We start from the raw sequence: 24,774 nt of genomic DNA on the forward strand, positions 1-24,774 counted from the left end.
CATCCATCCATCCATTTTCTATGCTGCTTATCCTAGAACAGTGGTCCCCAACCCCCGGGCCGCGGCCCGATACGGGCCGCGGGTCATTTGGTACCGGGCCGCACAGAAAGAAAAAATAATTTCCATTATTTCATTTTTTTTCATGTTTTATTTTGAAAAGTGGCCGGATTCTCTCTGTTACATCCGTCTCACTTGACGCATGTCCAATTGTGCTTGTGCTAACTTTATCTCATGCCACACAGATAGACTACTACTGTATTTTTACCATTTTTCTTACACTTCATATTTGGTCTCAAATGCTGATACTATGTGGGAATGCATAAAGGTAAGTTTTGATGATTTATTGAGCGCTAATGTGCACATTTGTCTCAAGTTAATTCATGCTAGCACACTGCCTTTATCACACACATCAAACAGCGATGTAATAATCTTTCTGGAAAAACTTGGTTGGAACTTGAACTGGTGGATGGTGGGTCGGCATTCATTTTGTGCTTTTTTTATTTGATGTTATTCATGTCTTAGTTTTACACAATACATAATAAATAAGATAAATTAGATCGCTGTAATGTATGACCGCCCCGCCAGTCAGTGGGTCAAAAAAGGTTGGGGACCACTGTCCTAGAATGCTTGCAACATGTTCAAAAGTTAGCGCCCTCTAGGCAGCTATGTAATTCTTGCAAACAGTCTTTTTATATTTGAAACTTAAATAAATGTAATTTATTAAATAAATAATAAATCTGAGTTTATGTTAAAAAATGTCTGCAATTTGGTTCGCTGCTTGTCATTGAAGAGGCTGAGTCCCGCAGTCAAACCATTTGAGAGCCACTGCTCTAAATTGTGTCTTTCAAACAGGCAACGCACTCCCTTGCAAAAGTGCACTTGTTATAAGCTTGTAACTAGTAGGGAGTAATTGTTAGTAGTAGAGAATCACAAACTCAAAAGTAGTCAAAAGTACACATTACTTAGAATGTGTACTTTTGACACTTTGTGTCTTTTGCCCAGCCTTAAATAAGTATAGTAAGTGTATGATCATTCATTCGGAATTATACACACACTACAATATACATAATGTACCTAATTCAGGGGTGTCCAAAGTGCGGCCTGGGCACAAAAAACCCCAGCAAAAATGGTAACAGCCCTCACCGACTTGAATTGAGGATTGCAGAAAAAGATTTAGTATGTTTGTCTGAACAGCACAAAGTAATTACTATTCTCACTTTTTTTTTAAAGAACGTGTAGTAGATTCAAACCAAAAACACAAGCCTGCTTATCCTAATTAGAGTCGTGGGTATGCTGGAGCCTATCCCAGCTGAGTTCGGGCGAGAGGTGGGGTACACCCTGGACTGGTCGCTAGCCAATCGCAGGGCACATACAGTAGAGACAAACAACCATTCACACTCACATTCATACCTATGGACAATTTAAAGTCACCAATTAACCTAAGATGCATGTTTTTGGAATGTGGGAGGAAACCGGAGTACACGGAGAAAACCCACGTACGCACGGGGAGAACATGCAAACTCCATACAGAGATGCCCAACGGAGATTCGAACTCCCAAACATTTATTTTTCGTTAAAAAGTTACACACATAGGATATAGAGCATTCTAAAATCAAATCACATGCTTTAATCGAAGAACAATACAAAACAATTAAATCCAGACAAAGCCACCTAAAAAGTATATAACAAAAAAACAGCCAATCATTGTATCTGTTGCTGCTCTCACATATAGTCACTTTCCATTGAGTAGAATGTATCTGTAAACTTTTAAAACATATACTGTATAGTATCAACGTGGGTTTCTTTTTATCAGAGAAAACAATGTTTTTGGGGGGGATAAAAAGGAAAAAAAGTCACAAAATGAAAGGACAGCTACAATATGCACCACAGATTGCAATTAAACACAGCTATAGCTTAACACAGCATGAAGATTGAAAATATGTATGAACACTGTGTGGAAATTCATTGTTTAGCATTAGGCTTGCAACACAAAGCAGCTTTGTGTCTTTATATTCATTTACCCCACAATTCGATTTGTCATTGTTAAGTAAACGTGACTCTTCTAAAACTTAGTAATTGAGCCCATTTTTATCTTGGTTTCTGTAATATAATTGATTTTTGTGCGGTTGAGTGTTTGCTTGAGTAATCCTGCGAAAACGAAAATGAAAAGAGGTATACTAAAATATGTACAAGATATCATACATAAGGCAGCAGACCGCATGCACAAAAATGGCGTAACTGTCATCAAACGAGACCGCGGTCACATTCATCATCATAATCTCATCTCATATGAGTCGTTGGGGGATAAGAGAAAACTAAACTAATGTGACCACATTCACACGCTGGATATTTCATTAGGTAGGCCTATACATATAAGATGATCCAATACAAAAGCTGAATAAAAAAAAGTACTGTCTTTTTAATTGTACTCAGTTGTGATTGGCTCAACTTTATTTGTAGAAACAGTAACAATATGTTTATGATTGTGTCAAACTGTACTGCATCCTGAACAAAGAGTATATTCCAAACTAGACTTTGTATTTTTATCTCACATCTATATGTAATTATATATTATTATTATATAATATTATTATATAATATTATATAATTATATATGTGCAGGTGTACCTAATATCGTACCCAGTGCGTGTACAACTCCAGCCTTTCTCTTTCTGAACGAGGGACTCATCATCTCAATCATCAACAGGTTTAATAGATGAGATCTTACTTTTTATTCATTGTAAATATTTTAGAAATGTATACAAAAGACCTACGTTCAAGTTTTTTAATGGTTGAGAGGTAAATTTCCCATCATGGCCATGGTCCTTCCAAGCCACCCTCCCTCTCTTTGGACAGCTCTTCATACTGAATCCTTCCGCTTTTCACTCTACTTGCTCTGGCTCGGCATCCATGCAAGTCTCCCATGGGTTCCTGGGCATTTGTGGCATGGAGAGGATGAGGAGGGCGATGCCGGTGAGAAAGAGAAGGATGAAACCGACGCAGGCACAAGCAAAGGACCAGCTGTAGTAGTACTGCATCCAGATGGTGTCCTCGCTCTCGATCATGCGTTTGACGGACTGACGCATCACCTCCAGTGAGATGAATGAACACAGACCTACGAGAGGGATCATTCAACCTCTGGTTCAGCGGAGATGAACTGATTTAACTTTCTGAACTTACCTGAGAATGCAAAGAACATTCCAGAAGGTTTGAGTAGGTATTGTCTTCCTTTGCCTTTGCCAGTGCACGAGCCAATCAAACACAGGCATCCCAAGATCATGAAGGCCAAACTGAAGATGGAGATTGCTGCAGCGGAGATGTTGTACTCTGGAACGAGAAATCAATTGGCTGTTTTTATGTTCATTAAAGTAACAGAAAGAAACGACTGGGGATTCTACACCAGGGAAGACACCCCGACAGCGTTCTTGCTTGTCGAGTAATACAGATGGTCCCCGCTTTACGGCGTTCTGAGTTTTGTTGTTCGTGGTAATATACGTGCTCCCAGAAGTGGTCACACTTTACAATAAGGTACACATAAGTACAGTTGTTACTGAGGAACTAATGAAGAACTAATGACTAAGGCACATACATTTAGACTAGTTAATGAGGAACTCATGAGTAGTGGTTAGGGTTAAGTAGGTTCATTCCTCATTAACTACTGTAATTTTGTGTACCTTATTGTAAAGTGTTACCCCATAACTTAATTTTGGTCCATAAACACAAGCCTCAATAAGTAGTTACAGCAGAAGAATACACTATCGGCAACACATGCATTATTTTGTAAGTTTTGTATCTTGAGTAGTAGCAATAGCTTTATAAACTACAATATAATATGGTAATACAAGGTCTTCAAGGCAATGACAGAGGAAATAATGTCGCTATTACTATACAGAAGATATTAGAACGACCAACTTATAATTCAACCAAAATGTTCAGGAATAATACGACTACAACGATGCACAAAACGTCAGCAATCCGCGAATGGCCTCAACTCAGCGAGCATGAAAGCGTCCGATGTTTTGCTTTTTCTTTGGCTTTTTTGCAACACTTATTCCAAAAGGAGTGGCCTCAACAAGGCCTGTGTGTGTGTTTGTCTGTCGAGATGTTGCATTACTTCCCAGAGGGAAAGGCTTCTTGAGACGTCATCTGTACTTCTGTGAAGAGGGTGTCGGATGTTTCGCTCCTCATCCGAAGAGCTTCGTCAGCGAACTAATAAGTGCTGGTAGCCTAGGCCTTAAATACAGTAAGAGTGGGCGGAATTGGTTGAGGTTTAATTTGGACCCTGGACCCAAATTAAACCTCACGTTGAGGTTTAATTTGGACCCTGTGTTCAGCAGGTTACTGACACTGAAACCCACAGCTCTTAGTCTTGCAAATGAGGTACAGCCAGGGCCGAGCCAGAACAATAGATGCTAACGAGCCACTTCAGAGTCATTCATACCCAACTCAGGGAGCGACACTTCCCTTTTATCGGAGGTGCTAATGGCGGGAGAGGATTAGACCTACTCCGCCCAGGCTTAGTGTAAGGAACCAATAGGAGGAGGGTGTTGGCACACCAATTCCGCCCACTCTTACTGTATTTAAGGCCTTGGCTACCAGCACTTATTAGTTCGCTGACGAAGCTCTTCGGATGAGGAGCTGAAACGTCCGACACCTTCTTCACAGAAGTACAGATGACGTCTCAAGAAGCCTTTCCCTCGATGGGCAACTCCTGTACGACTGAGAGCCTACACAGATGCATTACTTCCCAGATGTTGCTTGCACAATATCACCTTCAAGCACTTGTTACAAGCGGTTGAGTCTGCATTAATTTAGCACCAAAATGAGGCACTGATAGCCACTTGGTTTTTCGATCTGGTTAAATACCGTCCAGGTCGGCACCGGTGCCATAACAATATGGAGGTTCAGTACGCATCCCTACTTGGCACAGGTATTTACTGCATATTGTTGCTGTTGAAAAACAAGCAAATGACCAACAGGATACCACAATTAAATCATTAGTCCATATAGGATCTCTTTTATATAAATATATGGTTGTGGTTAAAATATCCCAGTGTAGCTTTTTGATAATTGGGAACAACATCCAATTAGTTTTCAATTGCCTGAGGCAAAATGATACTTTTTTGGCATAGTTTTATCCTCTCCTAATTGGTTTTATGTTCTGTGGACTGAATCCTTGTCAGTGTTTCGGTTAACACATGATGTTGGCTTATTGGAACTCTGTGGGGAAGCTCAGGATGGAATCTGTGTTAGTGTTTGCAGGCAAGTTTGTCTGAGCAGTGTGAACAGCAGTTGGCTTGTTATTCTTTTTTTACAGTACAGTGAGATGACTTTCAAGGTGTTTGATCTGTGGCCTGTATGGATGAACCATGCCAGAGGGAAAGCCAGCCCGTTGGGAAAGGAAAGAGCCTTCATCTTCAGGTGCCATCACCACGCTGCTTTTGCAGAGGCTTGTAGCTAGTGAGCTAAAACCCAAACTTTCTCAACACTACAAGCAAACATGGCCTTTGGGAAGCAACAAAACATTTTCATCCAGCCATGCATTTTCTATGTGGCTTGTCCTCGTTAAGGTTATGGGTGAGCTGGAGCCTTTGCCAGCTGGCTTTGTGTAAAAGGTGGGCTATACATTATCACCAGTCAGTCACAAGAAATATACAGGCCACACCATTCACACTCACATTCACACCTGTGGCTAATTTAGAGTTTCCAATTAACTTAACATGCATGTTTTAGGGCCCACACAAGCACGGGGAGAACATGCAAACACAGAGGGGTGTCTAATACAGATCTGAACACAGATCCCCCGACTTTTATCCCTTATCAAGGTGTTACAGGGGGGCCGAACTGGAGGTGTTTTTTGTTTTTTTTACACCTGGCTCCAAAAGGTTGGTGGCTGAGTGTCGAACCGTTAGTAAAACGGGGTAAAGGCTGACATGTGAGTTACTACTCCACAGTGCTCCCCCAAAGGGGTTTCAGTCATCCGCAATAAACCTCTATTAAACACTGAATGTGAGTGTGAATGGTTGTTTGTCCATATGTGCCTTGTGATTGACTGGTGACCAGTCCAGCGTGTACCCCGCCTCTTGCCTCAAGTCTGGGATACCATAGGATAAGCTCCAGCTCACCCAAGACCCTAATGAAAGCAAAATGCATAGAAAACAGATGTATATTTGAAGTCTAGAGATTTTTACATAGCAAACAACAGAACAAATACATAAAATGGATGGATATTACATTATTTTCTTTAACTATGGACACACGCACACATCGTAACAGATTACACATTACAGATTACAGATTACATAAGGTTCGCTTAGTTTAAATGTAACCCTGTAGAATGTGTGGTCCTTGCTAATCATTACCTTCTTAATATTTTATACTGCATATAGGTATATATACAGTAATCCCTTGTTTTGTTTCAGACCCAAGTGAATTTCCGCAAAGTAGAATTCCTTATTTATAAATGGAATATTTTCTTACTTAGAGTATAGAAAATCTGTTTCCGACCTTCTAAATATGGCTTTTAACATTATTAGAGCCTTGAAGAGACATTAAATAACACCCCTATAGTCACCTTAACACTCGCTTTACCGAATATAGTAGATAAAATAAGAGTTTAAAAAAACATTTAAGACAAATAAGACTCATGCTCGTGTGTGTTACTATAACTGTGCCCCCGGGGGACCTGATTGAGGGGCGGACAGAAAGTGATGTCGTGGGTTCAGAGTTGAGTTTCAGCTTTGCATGGGTAATAATGCCTGCAACAGTAGTGCATGTTTTTATTAGTAACCGTCCGGCAATCACGTCTGGCAACTGTGTGTCTACTGTCACCTAGTGACCAGTTTAGAATACTACATTTCATCTATGTGTCTTTTGAAAACCTCATATTTGTATTTTACTTCATTTATCAATAGTTATGCTTGAAAACACTTAATTTAGGCAAAAAATATTGAACATTTACTTAAATATGCATATTTTTTGACTAATAATAGGCCGTATTCAACCATGCAACAGCATGATTTATTAATGTTTGTACTTGTGAATAACCGTGATAGAGTGAAAGTGGCGAGGGTTGACTATAAACATGGCGGAAACAGTAGTGGGAGACGGCAGTCTGACAACTATAGCTGCAAATTTGAATGCCCACAGGAAAGCTCCATAGATGTTTTGTGTACAAATGTCAATCTGATTGTCTAAGTGCAATTACTTTATCGCTACCTTGATACGATCCTAAAGCATTTTATTATATTTATATGTATATAAATAAATAAATATATTTCCCCCATAGTGAACGCCTTCTTGCAGGACATCTAACTCTATGGATGCCTTGGTGACATACAGTACTATATATATTGTACATATAGTGTGCTCATTTAGTACACATCATGATGGTGGACTCACACAGCGCTCACGCAAGAATGAATAAAACAACAGTGATGTAATCATTCGACAAAACTTGCATTTTGTGTCCCCTGGAGGGAGGAGGGGGTGCTTAGATGCTGGATGTGAGTGTTGTAGGATGGTATAGTGGGGAGATGGAGGGTTTGCTGATGAATGCCTGCAACAGCATCTTAGTGTGTGGGAACCTGTGCGCAACTTACAATGCACACATTTGCACTCTCCAGTGCGTCTGCTGCAGCAGGGTTAGTTGCGTCAATGCAAATAGTGCATTCACATATTGACAACCATATTAGCAACCAGAGAAAAGAAACTCACCTTTCTGTGTCTTGTGTTCAAATATCTCAGTGTCCTGTCCTGGAGTGAAGTGGCCGAAGTAAGTGCAGTTTTCATCTGACGGGAACAAAAAAGCAATAAAGGTTATTTCTGTCATGAACGGATTAATTTATGTTGAGTCGAAGGATGCAACAAGGTGCAGAAATGAACACTGACATACTGTATTAACATTGCAGTGTGCATGTTGCAAATTGGCAGCTGTCATTTGGCACATGGTGGATCGTGAACAACTGACTTTTTATAGTGTTTGCATTTAACAGTGGAATGCCCTTTTGCTTGTACAGTTTCGACCGAAATTTTCAGGCAAAATATGCCACAGAAATCGCACACAAATTTCAGGGGTTTGTGTAACGTATGACAGCTGGTGCAGCTGTTTGAACATATGTTTCTAATCCTTACTCCGCTTTAAGAGTCCTACTGGACTTTGGGTTTTTAGTTGGATGGCTAGTGCTCCTGTGATTTGATCCCTGGGTGTGCGCAGGGGCGGAAAGGTGGGTTATATTTGCACCCAACAACTGTTCGGTTCTGTGAGTGTCCAAGTATTCATTCTCTGCAGGTGTTTTTTTTTTTTCAATGGAGTTTTATGAAAAAAAGCACTTACAAACCACTTATAAAAGCACTTACAATAAAAGCAATGTCAACGCGAGATGGTAAGAGAAGCAAAAGAAAGAAAAATATACAGTGGTGTGAAAAAATGTTTGCCCCCCTTCCTGATTTATTTTTTTTGTCACACTTAAATCATTCAAATCATCAAACAGATTTCATATTCAATATTCAAACCTACATGGCCCTGTGTGAAAAAGTCTTTGCCCCCTAAACCTAAAAACTGGTTGGGCCACCCATAACAGCAACAACTCCAATCAAGCGCCATAACTTGTAGTGACTCTGACAGCGCTGTGGAGGAATTTTGGCCCACTCATCTTTGCAGAATTGTTTCAATTAAGCAACATTGGAGGGTTTTCCAGCATAAAGCGCCTTTTTGAGGTCATGCCACAGCATCTCATTAGGATTCAGGTCAGGACTTTGACTAGGCCACTTCAAAGTCTTCATTTTTTTTTTCTTCAGCCATTCAGAGGTGGACTTGCTGGTGTGTTTTGGATCATTGTCCTGCTGCAGAACCCAAGTTTGTTTCAGCTTGAGGTCACAAACAGATAGCCGGACATTTTTTTGTAGACAGCAGAATTCATGGTTCCATTTATCACAGCAAGTCTTCCAGATCCTGAAGCAGCAAAACAGCCCCAGACCATCACACTACCACCACTATATTTTACTGCTGGTATGATCTTCTTTTTCTGAATTGTGGTTTTACTTTTATGCCAGATTTAAAGTGACGCACACCTTCCCAAAAGTTCTAATTTTGTCTCGTGAGACCAAGGAGTATTTTCCTAAAGGTCTTGGGAATCATCAAATGTTTTCTGGCAAAATTGAGACAAGCCTTAATTTTCTTTTTGTTCAGCAGTGGTTTTCATCATGGAACTCTGCCATGCAGGCCGTTTTTGCCCAGTGTCATTCTTATGGTGGAGTCATGAACACTGACTGCAGGTGTTGTAGAGCCTGACAGCGGTCGGTATGAAGGACCTGCGGAACCTCTCCTTCTTACACCGTGGGTGTAAAAGTCTGCTGCTGAAGGAGCTGCTAAGGGAAACAAGTGTCATGTAGCGGGTGAGAGGTGTTGTCCATGATGGATGTCAGCTTAGCCAACATCCTTCCCTCCCCCACTTCCTCCACGGAGTCCAGAGGACCGTCCAGGACAGAGCTCGCTCTCCTGATCAGCCTATTGATCCTGCTCCTGTCCCTGTCTGTGCTGCCCCCTCTCCAGCAGCCCACAGCATAGAAGATGGCTGAGGCCACCACAGAGTCATAAAATGTCCGTAAAAGAGTCCTGCACACACCAAAGGACCTCAGTCTCCTCAGCAGGTGGAGGCGACTCTGGCCCTTCTTGTAGAGGGCGTGGGTGTTGACGGACCAGTCAGACGGATCAGTTTGTTGTTAAGGTGAACACCCAGGAATTTGTAGCTGTCTACCAACTCTATGTCCGCTCCCTGGATGTTCACCGGTGTGAAGTGAGATGTTTTCCTCTGGAAGTCCTTTGTCTTGCTGGTGTTGGTGTTAAAACTTAAATTAAAATTAAATTAAAACCTGCATTTTGTGTTCAGTTGTGTTGTCATTGACTAATATTTACATTTGGTTGATTATCTGAAACATTTAAGCGTGACAAACATGCAAAAAAATAAGAAATCAGGAATGGGACAAGCATTTTTTCACACCACTTTAAATCAGAAGTACGTGTATGCATCATTATCAGTGTTAAAGTAGTAGGTTTGACATTTTACAGTGCTTTGCGTCTTTTTGCACTTGTGTGACAATTAAAAGTGTCTTTTTGTGACTTTATACATTGCCTGTGCAGTTAATTAAGATTTTCCATGCGCAGAAGTATGACACAGAGATGGATTAATCCAACATTCGTCTTTTCTAAACTGGGTCCACCAACATCACCATTGTTCTATGTTTCCACTGTGATTTATTGTTGAGTGGAGTAATGCAACAAGCCATACACAGACTGTACTGCAGACACATTAACACTTCAGTGAGAATTTTGCAAGGCTTTGCAAGATATTTTTGGTCACAACTATCTTTTTAGTTGTAGCGTGGAACACGTTGCATGGTGTAAGCAATACAAACAGTTGTTGAGTGAAGTGTGATTGAAAGTATGTTGAATATTCCTCAACCTCTAAATCTTGTTCACAGCTCTCAAGCCTAACTTGCTCCACATATTGTAACTGTACTGTATATAAATTGTGCTCCACCTGTCGAACAGTCATACAGTGCCAATATGTAAGCCTATCAATAGCTACACACTGTGCTCTCAAAAAGTTCACAGTTTGACACTTTGAGGGTGCATATATGCCATAAAGGACACACGTCTGAGGGCTAATAGAGCACCAACCAGGGATAAATCTTAATGTTTTACATTTTGGGCAGTTTGGGGAAGGCTTTTTTCTGTTTCAACATGACTGAGCGCCAGTGCACAATGCACAAAGGTCCATTTTGCATGCTTGTCTGAGGTTGGCGTGGAAGAACTTGATATCCCTTAGCTTAAAACCTCATCAAACACCTTTGTTATGAACTAGAACAGAGGTGGTGAGCCACTAGGGTCTCTCTCAGGTCCAACATGAGTGACCTCTCAAGATTCAAGATTCAAGAGAGTTTTATTGTCATGTGCATAGTACAACAGCAGTTATACCATGCAATGAAAATCTTATTCTGTTCATTCTCCCAAGAAAAGAAAGAAAACAAATGAAAGAATAAGAACATAAGAAACATAAACACATAAACATATATACCAATAAATTAAGCAACAACAACAGACGAGACATTAATACAAGTAAATAATACAAATAAATAAATAAATAAAGTGCTATGAGTGTGTGCGTGTGTTGCGTGCGGCGTGTGCGAGTGCTTCGTTGAGGAGCCTGATGGCCTGTGGGTAAAAGCTGTTTGCCAGCCTTGTGGTCCTGGACTTCAAACTCCTGTAGCGTCTGCCTGACGGTAGGAGTGTGAATAGTGAGTGTTGTGGATGTGTGCTGTCCTTGATGAGGTTGTGTGTTCTGCGTAGGACTCTAGATTTATAAATGTCTTGCAGTGAGGGGAGGGCTGCCCCAACAATGTTCTGTGAGGTCTTGATCACCCGCTGGAGTGCCTTCCTATCACGTGTTGTACAGTTACCGTACCAAACAGTGATGGAGGCGGTAAGGACACTTTCGATAGTGCATCTGTAGAAGCAACTCAGGATTGTGGTGGACATGCCAAATTTCCTCAGTCTTCTCAGGAAGTACAGTCTCCTTTGGGACTTCTTCATCATTTGTTGGGTGTTGTGAGACCAGGTGAGGTCCTCGCTGATGTGTGTGCCAAGGAACTTGAAGGTTTTCACCCTCTCCACCTCAGTCTCATCAATAAACAGGGGTCTATGCGGCTCCTTTTCCCTTGTTCTTGGGTCGATGATCATCTCTTTAGTCTTATCTGTATTGAGAAGGAGATTGTTATCACGACACCAAGCTATGAGGTCCGCCACCTCTCTTCTGTATGATGTTTCAACACCACCAGTGATCAGTCCGATGACTGTAGTGTCATCTGCAAATTTAATGATGCTGGTGTTGTTCTGGGAGGCCACGCAATCGTAGGTGAAGAGCGTGTAGAGGAGTGGACTCAGCACACACCCCTGTGGGGTCCCAGTGCTCACAATTCTTGAGCTGGATGTGCGGTTGTGGACTCTGACTGACTGGGGCCTGCCTGTGAGAAAGTTAAACACCCAGTTACAGAGGGAGGGAGACAGGCCAAGTGTGAGGAGCTTATCTGTGAGTTTGTGGGGGCAGACTGTATTAAAAGCAGAGCTATAGTCTATAAATAGCATTCTGACGTATGTGTCCTGGCCCTGTAGGTGAGAAAGGGCTGTGTGGATGGCAGTGTTGACTGCATCATCCGTGGACCGGTTCTGGCGATATGCAAACTGTAGAGGGTCCACGGTTGCTGCCGGGATGCTCTTTTTGATGTGGGTCATGACTAATCTTTCAAAGCACTTCATAACAATAGGAGTGAGTGCTATAGGGCGATAGTCATTCAAGCAGGTCACGTTGCTCTTCTTGGGTACGGGCACTATGGTGGTGGACTTAAAGCAGGTCGGTACAGATGCTTGTGCAAGCGACAGGTTAAATATGTCAGCAAGCACATCAGCTAGCTCTGATGAGCAAACCCGAAGTGCACGTCCTGAGATGTTGTCTGGCCCTGCTGCTTTTCGTGGGTTTGTTTTGTTTAGAACCCTGCGCACATCAGCTGATGTCACCATGAGAGGTGAGTCCTGTGTGCTCCCCAGGTTCAGCCACCCTCTCTGCTCATCAGGAGTTTGGGTGTCAAAGCGGGCATAGAACTCATTCAACTCATCAGGAAGTGTGGTTTGGCTGGACGTGGCTACGCTACTCTGCTGTCGATAGTCTGTGATGTGCTGGAGCCCCGCCCACATGCGCCGAGGGTCTGAGGTGGAATAGTAGCCCTCCAGCTTCTGTCTGTACTGTCTTTTGGCCTCTCGTATGGACCTCCTCAGGTCATATCTGGCCTTTTTGTAGTCATCAGCGGTGCCCATGACAAATGCAGTCGAACGAGCACGTAGCTTAGCCCTTACATCACAGTTCATCCACTGTTTTTGGTTAGGGTATTTTCTGTAATACTTGGTGGTGGTAACAGTCTCTATACATGTGCTAATGTAGCCAGTAACAGCAGAAGCATATTCATCCAAATCAACAGTACAATCTTCCCTCCCCGCTGCAGTTTTAAACACATCCCAGTTTGTGCAGCCAAAGCAGTCCTGAAGTACTTGATCAGTTTCTTCATTCCATACTTTAACTGCTGTACGTACAGGGGGAGCTTTTTTAAGAAGTTGTCTGTATGTTGGATAAAGGAATATAGAGATGTGGTCAGCCTTTCCAAAGTGGGGTCTTGGAACTCTGACTTAACTAATGAACAGAAATTCCCACAGACACTCTGTAACATCTTGTCTAAAATCTTACCAGAAGCGTGGAAGCTGTTATAGCTGAAAAACCATAATGCTGAAGCACCCTTGGATTCCCACTCTGTCACTTAAAGCTTTCACAGCCATACATAGCCATTTGCCATTTGCAAACACGGCTTAGTTTGCTTGCACATTTTGATTACATTTGACTTGTGTCACGCTGCATGCCTGGCACGTTGGACACTTTTATTTCAGGTAGTATGTGTTTCTGAAAGCAGAAGCATGTCTGATCATGAAAAATGTTGCAGGCCAACATAATTGTGAGATTAAGTGAGAACTTTGACGCATGTATCAGCAAAGCCACCATGACATGATGCTGTTGCATGATTTCACGCAAAGTAGAGTGCATGACAGTGATGCTCTACTTGCATGTGGATTCTTAATCCTTTACATACACTCTCAGCATGAAACATCTTTGAAATGCTTTCATGTAGAAATATACATGTTATCATTTCCCAGTTGCAGTTACTGTGTAGGAACTATGCTGGGGGATTTTCTTTCAGTGAAAAACATTCAAATGAAATGGAAGACTGGCTGGTGGCACAACAAGGAAAGACAAGCAATGCTATTTGATATAATAGAGATGCATTAACTCTGAATATCATTTTGTTGAGCAATGTCATCGTTTTAGTGTTCACAAAGCATTAAAGCATTGGTTCACCCAGAGCCGGCTGGCCCAATAGGCAATTTTGGCAAATGTTAAGGGCGCCTTGACCTCCTTTGTCTATTTACGTCAGAGCTGTCCAGCTGTCTTTTGATATTTACAATTAAAAAAAAAAAAAACCCAACAATTTATCATAAAAACAACATGTACATATACATACATTATACATATATTTTACATAGTTTGTGTTTTTAGTAGTTATTAGTATCAACATTTTAGCTTTTTCTGGTTACATTATGCCTTTTTGCTCTATTTTTCCACTTTTGATGGGTTGTTGTTTATTTTTTTCTGCAATAAGCCAAGGTCAACAGATGGCCCCTGCGCCACACTCTGGACACACGTGCATGTTTTGCCAGGAAGGCGTGGTGCAGCTAGGCGACCTCAGATTGTGTTCAAACTCTGCTTTCTTAGCTCTGTTGGTCAGGGGCTGAGTTACATTGTGGAGGTTTTTTTTTTTTTACAGCTTTCAGACGTGCATTGCACAGCGTTACGGAGGTGGAGCTCACTCCCGCTCACCTGCACCTTCGTTGAGTGCTTGTATTTAACTACCAAAGAAATGTATACTGCAAGAAACACTTATATGTGCACTATTACTCGCTAAATATAGCGACGATGTTATCTCTTCTATGTATGAGGTGGGTTATGAAACGGAACCGAAAGTTGGCACGTCCGAATATCTATGTGGGTTGATTTGATGAATCCTTAAGGAAAGTTGATCAAATGTAGAATTACAACAGCTTCTGCTTGGGCATCAACAAGCAGCAAGCAGTTGTTCAACTCTGATGGAAAAAACAGCCACATGTCACTCGCTGACGCTGTGAACACCGAGGTAGGTTGGGTTGCAAAGTGCGCCTTAAGCCCTTAATGTGCGCTTCCAATAATGCCTTGGACACTGCCGCTTCCATATTACTGTATTATCATTTATTGTAGCCATGTCATAGTTGGTTGCCTTGGTTGGCTTCTGGCTGTCCTGTTCTCGCGATACAGCTTTTCTCCAAACGAGAAATCTCATCACGTTAATCATTCGGGGTGCCAAATCTCGCGACACCCATAATAACCACACAACTGGCAAGTAACACACACAGTACAGGGCAACTCATAATACCACAGGGAATAACAGACAATATCATGTAGCGCTAAACATGTAATTCTAATAAAAGTTTGCAACAAGTGCCACAACGTACTGTATGCTTCTAGCAACCTTACAATACTGTAAAATTACTGTATATTAAAATTAGTTATTACTATTAATTCTTAAAATGGAAAAGCTCACATTGATTCAAAGCAATGCCTTATTGTTAATACTACAAATTATACCAAATACGTCTCCCTGCTCTCTGAATTTGTGTACACAGTTGCATATAGTTGTATTAGTTATTTTATATAGCATTTTTAAATAATTATTTTATTTTGTTTTTGTATCTACAGTAATTATTACATAGTGTAAATGTAGCTTATACACTCCTGATCAAAATTTTAAGATAAGTTGTGATATTGCAAGAACTGACAGTTTGCACTATTGGATCTTAATGAGATTCTAAGTAGAGCTTTAAAATACAAAATGAAGAAATGGCAGTGAGATGAAAAAACAGTCATTACACTGAAATAGGCGGTTCAGCAAGCTCTACAACCTCCTTAAGATGTAAATTCTTGAAATTTTTCAACAAAATTTTGATCAGGCGTGCACACATGGTTATTTAAATTGGTTGATGTTGGTTGTTGCATATACAACTTATTTCTGTTATTATTATTATTTAGTCACTTATTTATTATTTATTTTTTTGTAGTAAGTGTATATTGCATTTCAGATTTTTTTTCATTTATTTGTAATTCGCTAACCATGTAAAACAATACCATTCAATTTCTTTTGTAAGCGTATGTAAATCACATATGGAGAGGGGAGCCACATAAAATCCCTCCCCCACTTTTTGTAGGGCCGGCTCTGAGTGCACAATAATATGATATTAGATCGGTACCAAGTTGTCCCAACCCTCCAAGTTTAAAGGTAATTTTAAGTAGTTTTGTGAAATCCTTGTAGACCGTAGAGATACTGTATCATATCCTCATTGAACATACTAAAAATGTTTTCTTTGTGAATGATGACCTGGACTGGCTATCATATGAATTAAGAAAAAATGTTGTTACTTAGCAACATGATCCAATTTGGAGGACACGCTTATTGACTAGCTTTATTTCTCAGTCAGACCTTGAATTATTGATAGCTTTGAACATTTCTTTTCAACATGTTTACCCACATAAAGTATGTTAGGAAATGCAAATCCTTCCTTCGCTCTGCTCCATTCTTTCTTCTTCCTGTGTTATCTTGTCACATAATTGCTGAAAATGTGTTCGCTCACCACACTGAGACTTATTTTTTTTAAGATGAAAAGTGGTGGCATTCTCAGCATGCAAAGTGGCCCTTCAGTCACTGACTCTGAATCTGCGTTGGGATGTGTGTCTAAGTGGCGCCACTCAGTATTTATTAGAGATTTGGAGCGATGCCGCTTTGTGCTTAGCTACTTAACTACCGGTACTCTTTATCTAGTATCTTTTTCACCATTTTTCTGTGTCACTTTGGTTTCTTAGTTTGCAGGATTAAATCCAGACCTGATTTGGAACAAAACTTTGTGGTGGGGTAACCCTTTATATAAGCTACATTTACACTATGCAATAACCACGTAAAAAAGTAAGTACAATAACTATATAGAAAAACTATATAAAATACCTACTGCATGTACAAATGCTGTATAAAATACCTGTATACACTATATGCAAAACTATGTAGAAAAAAGACAGACATTGGGTATTAATAATTAATAATTTGTAGTAATACTAATTGAACATTGCTTTGTGTTTGAATGAATATCAGCGTTTCCATTTCAGTGGTTAACAGTAATACTGTAACTTGTTTTAATATAATTATACTGAAGGTGAATTTGTGGCATCCTTAACATTTGCCTGTAGTCGTCCCTCGCTACATCGTGATTCCAACGTCACTCCCTCACTCTGTGGATTTAAAAAAAAATACATTTATTAATAAATAACCACTGTTTTGTGGTTGACTATGGCCTATTATTAGTGAATATTAAAAGACAAGTTATATGTAGCATTCTGATCACTCAGTGTCAGTATGCTGTTTTTCCTCGTTTATCGTGGGGGGTAGGTTCCCAAAATAGCCCGCAATAAGTGAAATCCGTGAAGTCGCCAACTTCAGTTTTTTACAATAATGATATAGTTTTTAAGGCTGTAAAACCCCTCACTATACACTTTATACACAGGCAATAACAGTTTCTCACATTTCTCTTTAGTTTAAAAACTCTCCAAAAAGTTCAAACATTTGTTTGAATTTTAATGATCAACCTTAATGATCAACACAAGGAATTATTAAGTCACTCACGCATATTTCACTCCTGTGCCTTTTCGTCCTGGCGCCGTACCGCTGTACTGTCGCGTTTTTGTCAAAGCATATTGCTTTGTTAAACATATTCCTTGCTGCAGACGAACCGAAGATTCATTTACAAGCTAGCAAGCTAGCGATGACACAGGAGACATGGCACGATGGCGCAAAGGAGATTGATTGACAATGGTCAACAGCCAATCAGGAAGCAGAAAACAATGGGCGGTGCAGACAGACGAGAGAGGTAAGCGACACTCAACTTCCCACAATGCAATTCTTCTTAAAGGGCCAGGCTTGGCCTGTAACAGCGTTCATATGCTGTAATACAAAAAAGGAACTAAAAGAACACACAAAAAATATCCACAAAAAAGGAAATCCGCAAAAGGTGAACCGCCATAGAGTGAGGGAACACTGTAGTGTTACATTGATGAGACATGACATTCGATTAGATTACCTTAACACAACATGCAGTCAGCCATCATGACCGTGAAAAAAGTTCTTCTCCCATTCTGTGTGGAAGTGGTAAGTTTTTGACTTCTTACGTTGTCCTTCTTCCCCACTCTGTTTGAAACCCCTTCAGTTTAAAATAAATAAATTGGATGCTAACTAGTTAGCTCGGTAGCATGCTATGTTTAAAGCAGCAACTGTCTCTTATGTCCTTGCAGTGATCCAGTTGAGCAATGAGTTGTAAACAAAGCATAATAGGAGTGTAAAGGTGACTATAGGTGTGTTGTTGCATGTCTGCAGGGCTAATATTGAATCCTACTTCTCAGAAATACCTTTATCGTAATCAGGTCTGGAGCCAATTAACCGCGATAAACAAGGGTCAACTTTATTGTCTAATGGGCCAGACTGCTCTGACTTAACACAGGTTGGGCAGTACAGAATTTCTTTTTCACTCTTATTAACATGGGACCATCAGTAGTGTAGTGTTTCACATAGCTGACTTTTTCAGCTGGCGTGGAATCAATGCAAGTTCAGAGTGTAGTCTACTCGTCACTATAAGTCAGCTTCATAGGCTGCAGACTTAGTCTAGCCTTGGTGGAGGTCTATGCCATTCTAGTTGACATCTTGTTTAAAGCCTCAATAAAAATAAGTTGGTAGCCAAAAAGATACTGCATGCTATTTGTCTGTCTATCAACTCTTGGACAACCGCTGCTTGTTTGTTAGTTGTGTGCGCTAGGCTGCGCCGACAAGTTCTTTAAAGCCACTCTTGTTCTTAATGGACCACACTTCTGTGTGTCATCTGTCTGGAGTTTGTCTGAGGACACATTTCAGCACATTTTATGTCACAACAGACCTTTTGTTTGTATCCACAGCAAGAGCTATGCTTGCTTCAAAAGACTTCATCTTGATGTTTTCATTGCAGCATGGTTGTTGTCACACTGTAAGCCAGTGGTTCTCAGTTATTTTCTGGACAGAAATGTTTTTGCGACTCCCCAATTCGAAAAACAATTTCGAAACTTGAAACTGAAACAAGCAAAATGCAACAAAATGTGGAGCAGTGACGCATACAAACGTATTCAAGAGTCAAATTGCATGCTGAGTACGACAAATTCATACATTCATACATTGGCAGGTTTGCACTATTATTAAAAGTCCTCCCTGCCTCTCATTCCCCCCTAACAGTTCATCACCACCATAGAGCACTGAGCACAGCACTTTTATGATAAAACAGTCCCAAAATACACTCTTACCTGCACTAATACAACAGCTGCCTTTACAAACATACCTAGAAATGCATGGTTGATGCATGGACAACCACAATGTATCCCACCAGCTGTATTCTGTATTTTGCCATGCAGTCCACTATTCAACTGGATCAATGCAGAATTCCAGTAAAGCTGCTTCAGATTAATGCAGGGTGGGCGGTTTTAAAAAGTGTTAAATAAGAATTGCAAATTAAAACCATTTCATAACTCTCAAAATCAAAGAACAATTAGAATTAGAAGGTTGCCAATTAAAACAGTTGAAACTCAATGGCGTTTTTTTCAGGCTCCAGCTCAACCTTGAATAGGATAAGCAGAAGAAAGTGGACGAAAACAAACAAAACGAATACATAATAACTAAAGGATTTCTGTAAATACTATGTGTGATGAAGGAAATATAGTTTCGCCAAAACACTACAGATTTACGTTGCACTTTTATAGGCATGCAAATATATTCCAAATAAAAGTGGTCTGTATTCTACGTGTAAGAGTGTTGACAAACAGACTGGAGGTTCCGTTTTTGATTGAGGTTGCCATTGACAGTTCAACTGACAACGGAGTGAGCACAAAATAAATCACATCTGCATCTTGGTCCACATTCTTCTCAATATGATGCACTGCAAACTACAACCACAGCAGTAAGCAGTAATACAATTTTAAATGATCAATTCTATTTTTAATCATACAAATTGAAATGAATACCTCTTTGACAGTGTCAATCAAAACTGTGCATTTTTATCTTTGTAAAGGGAGACTCTGATAAAGCTCTTATACTGGATCCCATAAGATGTATTTAATGGCATGGCTTTTGAGTGTTCAGTAATTATGCAGCTCAGACATTCAAAATAGGAAATCCCCCATCATCTCCCCTGCGCCACAAAAGCCGAACACATGCCCCCCGCTCATGCCATGGCCTCTCCCTAAAATGGTATGTCCTATGTTTCAAATACCATCAGTGGCTTCACTTCAAACTGCATTATGCATCCCAACATTTGTTGAGTATGGGGTAATTTGAGCCTCTGTGCGGGCTGCGTGAAAATGTAAAGGCAGCAGTGGGAATTCTTGTGGGACTGCAGACTTTGGAAGTCAGTCTGGGGTCTTCCAGGTGACGCCGTCACTCAAGAGGAGAGTTAGACTTGGCGCGAACACTTGACTCCCATGCACGGCTGCCATCCAAGACAGCTGAGTATTTGCGTGGCCTATATTTGTATCTCTAATGACTGGCTGCTGTGGACTTTGCACGGCATCATTAAAACTATATATAACATGATACAAATACCATGTGTTTTTGTCTGGGGGGCATGCTGACTTCACTGCCCTTATTTATGTTATATGTCTATTGTGATGGTTTTATTATAATTGAAGTAAATTTGCATAGTTCCTTCCTCATTCCTTTGAGCTTTGGGACTCTTGAGCTGCAGAATTTTGCCTTGAGTATAATGTCTGTGTCTTTAGACGAAGCGCAGTGGACCCTATGAAGTCAAATGAGGTGTTAGGATAAAAACACTATCCACAGCAACTTACCTTATGCAAGCGGAGTCACATTCAAAGCAGTAAAACTCCCGATTCACTTGTTATCAAAGTTAAAGTACAGTGTTATGTTTTACAGTGGCTAACTTTTTGCACTTGCTTACAAATTGTCCATACTACATTTAAATTCAGTTGTATGATGGTGGCAGTGTGACACCGGAACAGACTAATATGACTGTGGTAACAATTGTTTCAAAAAGGTCCACTGGATAAGCGGCATTATTCAGATGAAGACCTCCACAGTAACTCAAGACATATTTTCCAGATGAGTGTCTCACATTGACCTTATCTCACCGCCTTACTAACTGCATTTGTCCTGCTTTTTATCACTGCTTTTGACACCTCCCTGAATACTTGTGACTGCTATAAACAATAACGTTCCTCTCCAAATACAGCAAGTGGACTTGGAGTAGCTCCACAAGGCTCACTGAGATCAAGCAGGTTTACGCAGTTCGTAAACAATGGCGGCCAGCATGGCAGCCGCCGCAAATCAGGGTTATTAATTTGGACATTAAAGAGAATATGCTTCATTTGTTAAGCATTATGTAACATTTGTGGGTGCACTCTGAAAGCCCTGCATATATCAGGATGGGCAGGCTTGTCCGCATGCTGACAAAGGATGCTGTTTTTAAAATCTCCATTTAAAAAATAAATGGATGGTGACAGGCTTTATAATTCAACAAAATAGTCTAAAACAAGGCATATTTTTTGTTATGTGGATGCGCAGAACTGATGGTACCTAAAATGTGATGTTTAAGAACCTTAAAAAAATCATTTAAACATCATTTGAAAAGACTAGAAGTTCAACATTGCATAATTCCAAATAATATTAGTAATATATTATTTATAAATTGTAAAAATGTCATATACATAATATGTATTTTTAAATTTTAAAAGTTGTTTTAAAATACTTGTGCTGTTTAAAAGAAATAAACTACACAACACTCAAGTGATGCAATCTGTGTGTGCGTGCTGGCAAGACAATTTACATGCATTTAAAAAGAAAAATAATAATATTGGTGTTTCTGTCCAGTGAAAAGCTGTTTCAACAAGACTGGTAGTAGTTTCATTTTTATCCAAACATTTTTTTTTTTTAATTTGAAAACAACATTCATGCTTTTGTTATGATATTCTTCACCAACAGGTCTAAACAGGAAGTACGAAGTAAGATCAGTCATGTACAGTGTACTGTAAAGTCACTTTTTAAGTGAGTTACAGCATTAGCTGGCCTTCACATATATCTGGTAATCTAGGACTGCAACCAAGGGTTATTTTAATAACTGATTAATCAGTCAATTATTTTTTCAATTAATGGATCAATCGGATTAAAAAAAACCAACACATTTTTAATTTCCGCCTCTTTATTCAGAAATAGAAGATTTGAACTGACAGAGCAAATACTGTAAGTGCACAAACACCAGGTTGCCGCTTGAATATTCTGTTAAAATAATAACAAATAATCAAAAATCAAATTGTTTGTAAAGTAGCTTCAGTGAAGCAATACATGTACACAAAAATGCAATCATGATCATTTTCTTAGTCGATTAATCTGAAGCTTGATGTTTCAATTAATGGAGTCATCGGTTAGGCCACAGATAGACCCAACACTGTTTTCCAAAGTCAAAGCTAATATGTGTAAATATCTTGTTTTGGCTAAAACACAAAGGCAATAGGTCTGCTTTCATGGATGACTAAGGAAATTAAAAAATATTCCCATTTGAGAGGCTGAAATGAGAGGATATTTATATATTTAAATAAAAAAACGATTAATCAATTACCAAAATAGTTGTCGATTAATTGCGTAATTTTTGCAGCTGTACATATATCCACCATCTCAAAACACTGTTTGTACTGTAAGTAATTTTTATTTAATGTGCTTTCTGTTAACCTTGGTTACATGACATTTTAACACTTTGTTTAGACTTACCGCCTTGTGAGTTTTTCATCAACATTGTTTGTCTCAATGCCAGGATAATTAATGCCAGCATAGTTCAGCAAATTAAATCCTACAAACAATGAGATTCTGGTACAGGTTGATTAATAAGCACATAGTGTTTGGTTTGTCGTTTTTCAGAGTTTCACCGACTATGTCGTCACTGAAGTAAATGCTAAATATCTGCATTAGTCTGCTAGCTAAGGCCTTTTCAGGAGGATCAGATGTTTTCCCAAGGGGAGCTCTGACATTTGTCACTTTGAGGCACCACAGCGTATTTGCAGAGCCCAACAATGATTTAAAATCAGAGCGATGGTTGTTAAACAGTGTTCTTCCACTGTGTTTCTCAAGTCCAGTGACCTACATCTTACTTTGGTGGGAACACACACATGTACAGGTTTTGACGATCTACTCCAGTTTCGACTTTTAAATCACTTCAGAGGTTGGTAGTTTCAATTTTAATAAACTGCGGCCACTCACTTATATTTTGAGAATGATCATAATAAAGCAAAGCTGTAAATCAATAATAAACCACTGTTGTGTCAGTGATATTTGAGTCACAGACTTTTAATGCAGTTGCTCTCTTCTTACTATACTGAATCCAAATTTGTCATTATTTTTGGACTAGTCTGGTTCATTGCAGCTTCCTTCTTTCCTTTTGCAACCTCCTGTGGTACTCAAAAGTCTCTATACCAGGGGCCACATAAAAAAAAATGAAAGGATGAGGAGGGCCACTTTGATACATCCTGTACATTGACATATAGGAATGTTATAGGTGACAAAACAAATCGTTTTTAGTGTAATATCTAATAATATATCTTATTAATAATGAATTGATTTTATTTTTAGAATATGCCGAGGGCCGAAAATGGCCCCCACGCCATACTTCGTTCCTGCCCTCTTCTAAAGTTGGAAATGAACTTCTCAACGTTAAGAAAGTTAGTAATATTTAAAGCCACAATTGTCATATTTAGAACTTGCATTGTTCACATAGAAGTTGCCTTACCTCCTGGCAGGCTGATGGGTCCGCATCCATGTTTCTCCTGGTAGTTCTCAGCGCTGATGTAGATGTGCTTCTTGCACAGCCTCCACAGGCCAAAGTGAGCCGCTTCACAGGTTGCATTGACCTTCTTCACCTGAGGGCTGAGCACAGCCCAGTAGTCCGTCACCACTGCGGTGAACATGCAGGCCATTCCCACCAGCAGCACAAAAATGGCAATATTTATCTTGGTGCGCTTGTGCATTCTTCCTGTTTCTCAGTGTTTACTCTTGCGTCAAGTAAAAATGAATATTTAGCAGAGGGATGAACGTTCAAGGCGACTCTTTCCCTCTTAAGACGCAGCAAACTTCTCGGTTGTCTCTCTCTGAGCTTTGAGTCTGTGCCTGTGCTTCCAAGTGAAGTCACACTGCTCTGTTCTACTCGCAAATGCTTTTTCTTTTCCTCCGATCCGCTCTCCAACTGTGGGGGGCTGCAAGTTTAGAGGCACAGCTGTTGAGGTAGATCAGGAAAGCTGATGACCAAACCAACTGTGTGCCATGGCAGGCAAAGGGTGTAGTGGTGGGGGCTGTAAGTGGTTGTCGGTGTTGTGAAAAGTGGGGTGGGTGTCTGTAATGCTATAAATTTGACCGGTGAGTTAAGTTGTGTGCCTATCCTGTTACTCACAGTATGTATGAATAAATGGGCCTAACTAAACCCTGACACTCTGGTGAATTTAGTAAGATTTCGAAGACAAAACGCACTGTAAATAGTCCAGAGAGTATTACGGTATTTTTAAGTAATTTTGCACATATCAACATTCCTGCACCTGGCTTCTTGGGGTGTGCCTCAAAAGATGTAGTCCACTGGTTGTCCATTTTTTGTTGAATTCAGATGCCTCTTTTGCAACAAAATGTGCTCACACATGCTAATTTGCAGAAGAATTGGGGTGACTTTTCAGGGTGCATGGCTGACGTATTGCCATTCGTATAGGTGTACTTTGATGTTGTTTATTAAGGCTGGAAAAGCCAAGACAGTGCATGGTATGATGGGATTGTGTCTGCAAGCAAGCTTCCTCTCAAATAATGGCAATCCTAACCTGCATTGGCGTATGTTTTGTTACTTACTACATTCACAGGTATCTTGTTTCATTGTATTTTTATTTGACATTTGGATACAGTGAATCATCCAAAGTTGAAACCTGTGTTTTCCAGGATGGTGGGATGACTTTTACCAATATTTCCATTACAAATAGTTTGACGTGAAAT

At 40.1% G+C, this 24,774-nt stretch overlaps 1 protein-coding gene and 1 long non-coding RNA gene across 2 annotated transcripts in view; one reads left to right on the forward strand and one right to left on the reverse strand.

Annotated features, from left to right (window-relative positions):
• The window catches only part of LOC129183362 (uncharacterized), a 38,355-nt gene that overhangs the window by 841 nt on the left and 12,740 nt on the right, over positions 1–24,774 (forward strand). The window contains exon 3 of the long non-coding RNA XR_008570795.1: positions 5,318–5,421. This is a non-coding gene — a long non-coding RNA (uncharacterized LOC129183362). The remainder of the gene's footprint in view (positions 1–5,317; positions 5,422–24,774) is intronic.
• LOC129183360 (voltage-dependent calcium channel gamma-1 subunit-like) lies at positions 1,579–24,065 on the reverse strand. The gene is made up of 4 exons (XM_054780495.1): positions 23,537–24,065; positions 7,717–7,791; positions 3,181–3,327; positions 1,579–3,115 (listed from the first exon to the last, which is right to left on the reverse strand). Exons 1-4 carry the CDS (start codon positions 23,772–23,774, stop codon positions 2,883–2,885), a joined length of 693 nt encoding a protein of 230 aa, XP_054636470.1. The 5' UTR covers positions 23,775–24,065; the 3' UTR covers positions 1,579–2,882.

This window comes from Dunckerocampus dactyliophorus, chromosome 6 (assembly GCF_027744805.1).
Source record: "Dunckerocampus dactyliophorus isolate RoL2022-P2 chromosome 6, RoL_Ddac_1.1, whole genome shotgun sequence".
In the NCBI taxonomy this organism is placed as follows: Eukaryota; Metazoa; Chordata; class Actinopteri; order Syngnathiformes; family Syngnathidae; genus Dunckerocampus; species Dunckerocampus dactyliophorus.

Coding starts and splice junctions, on each gene's coding strand:
- LOC129183360 (XM_054780495.1), bottom strand. CDS start 23,774: ATGCACAAGCGCACCAAGATAAATATTGCCATTTTTGTGCTGCTGGTG. Junction 7,792..23,536: donor ACCCATCAGCCTGCCAGGAG/GTAAGGCAACTT, acceptor TGTTCCCGTCAG/ATGAAAACTGCACTTACTTC. Junction 3,116..3,180: donor AATGTTCTTTGCATTCTCAG/GTAAGTTCAGAA, acceptor TCCCTCTCGTAG/GTCTGTGTTCATTCATCTCA.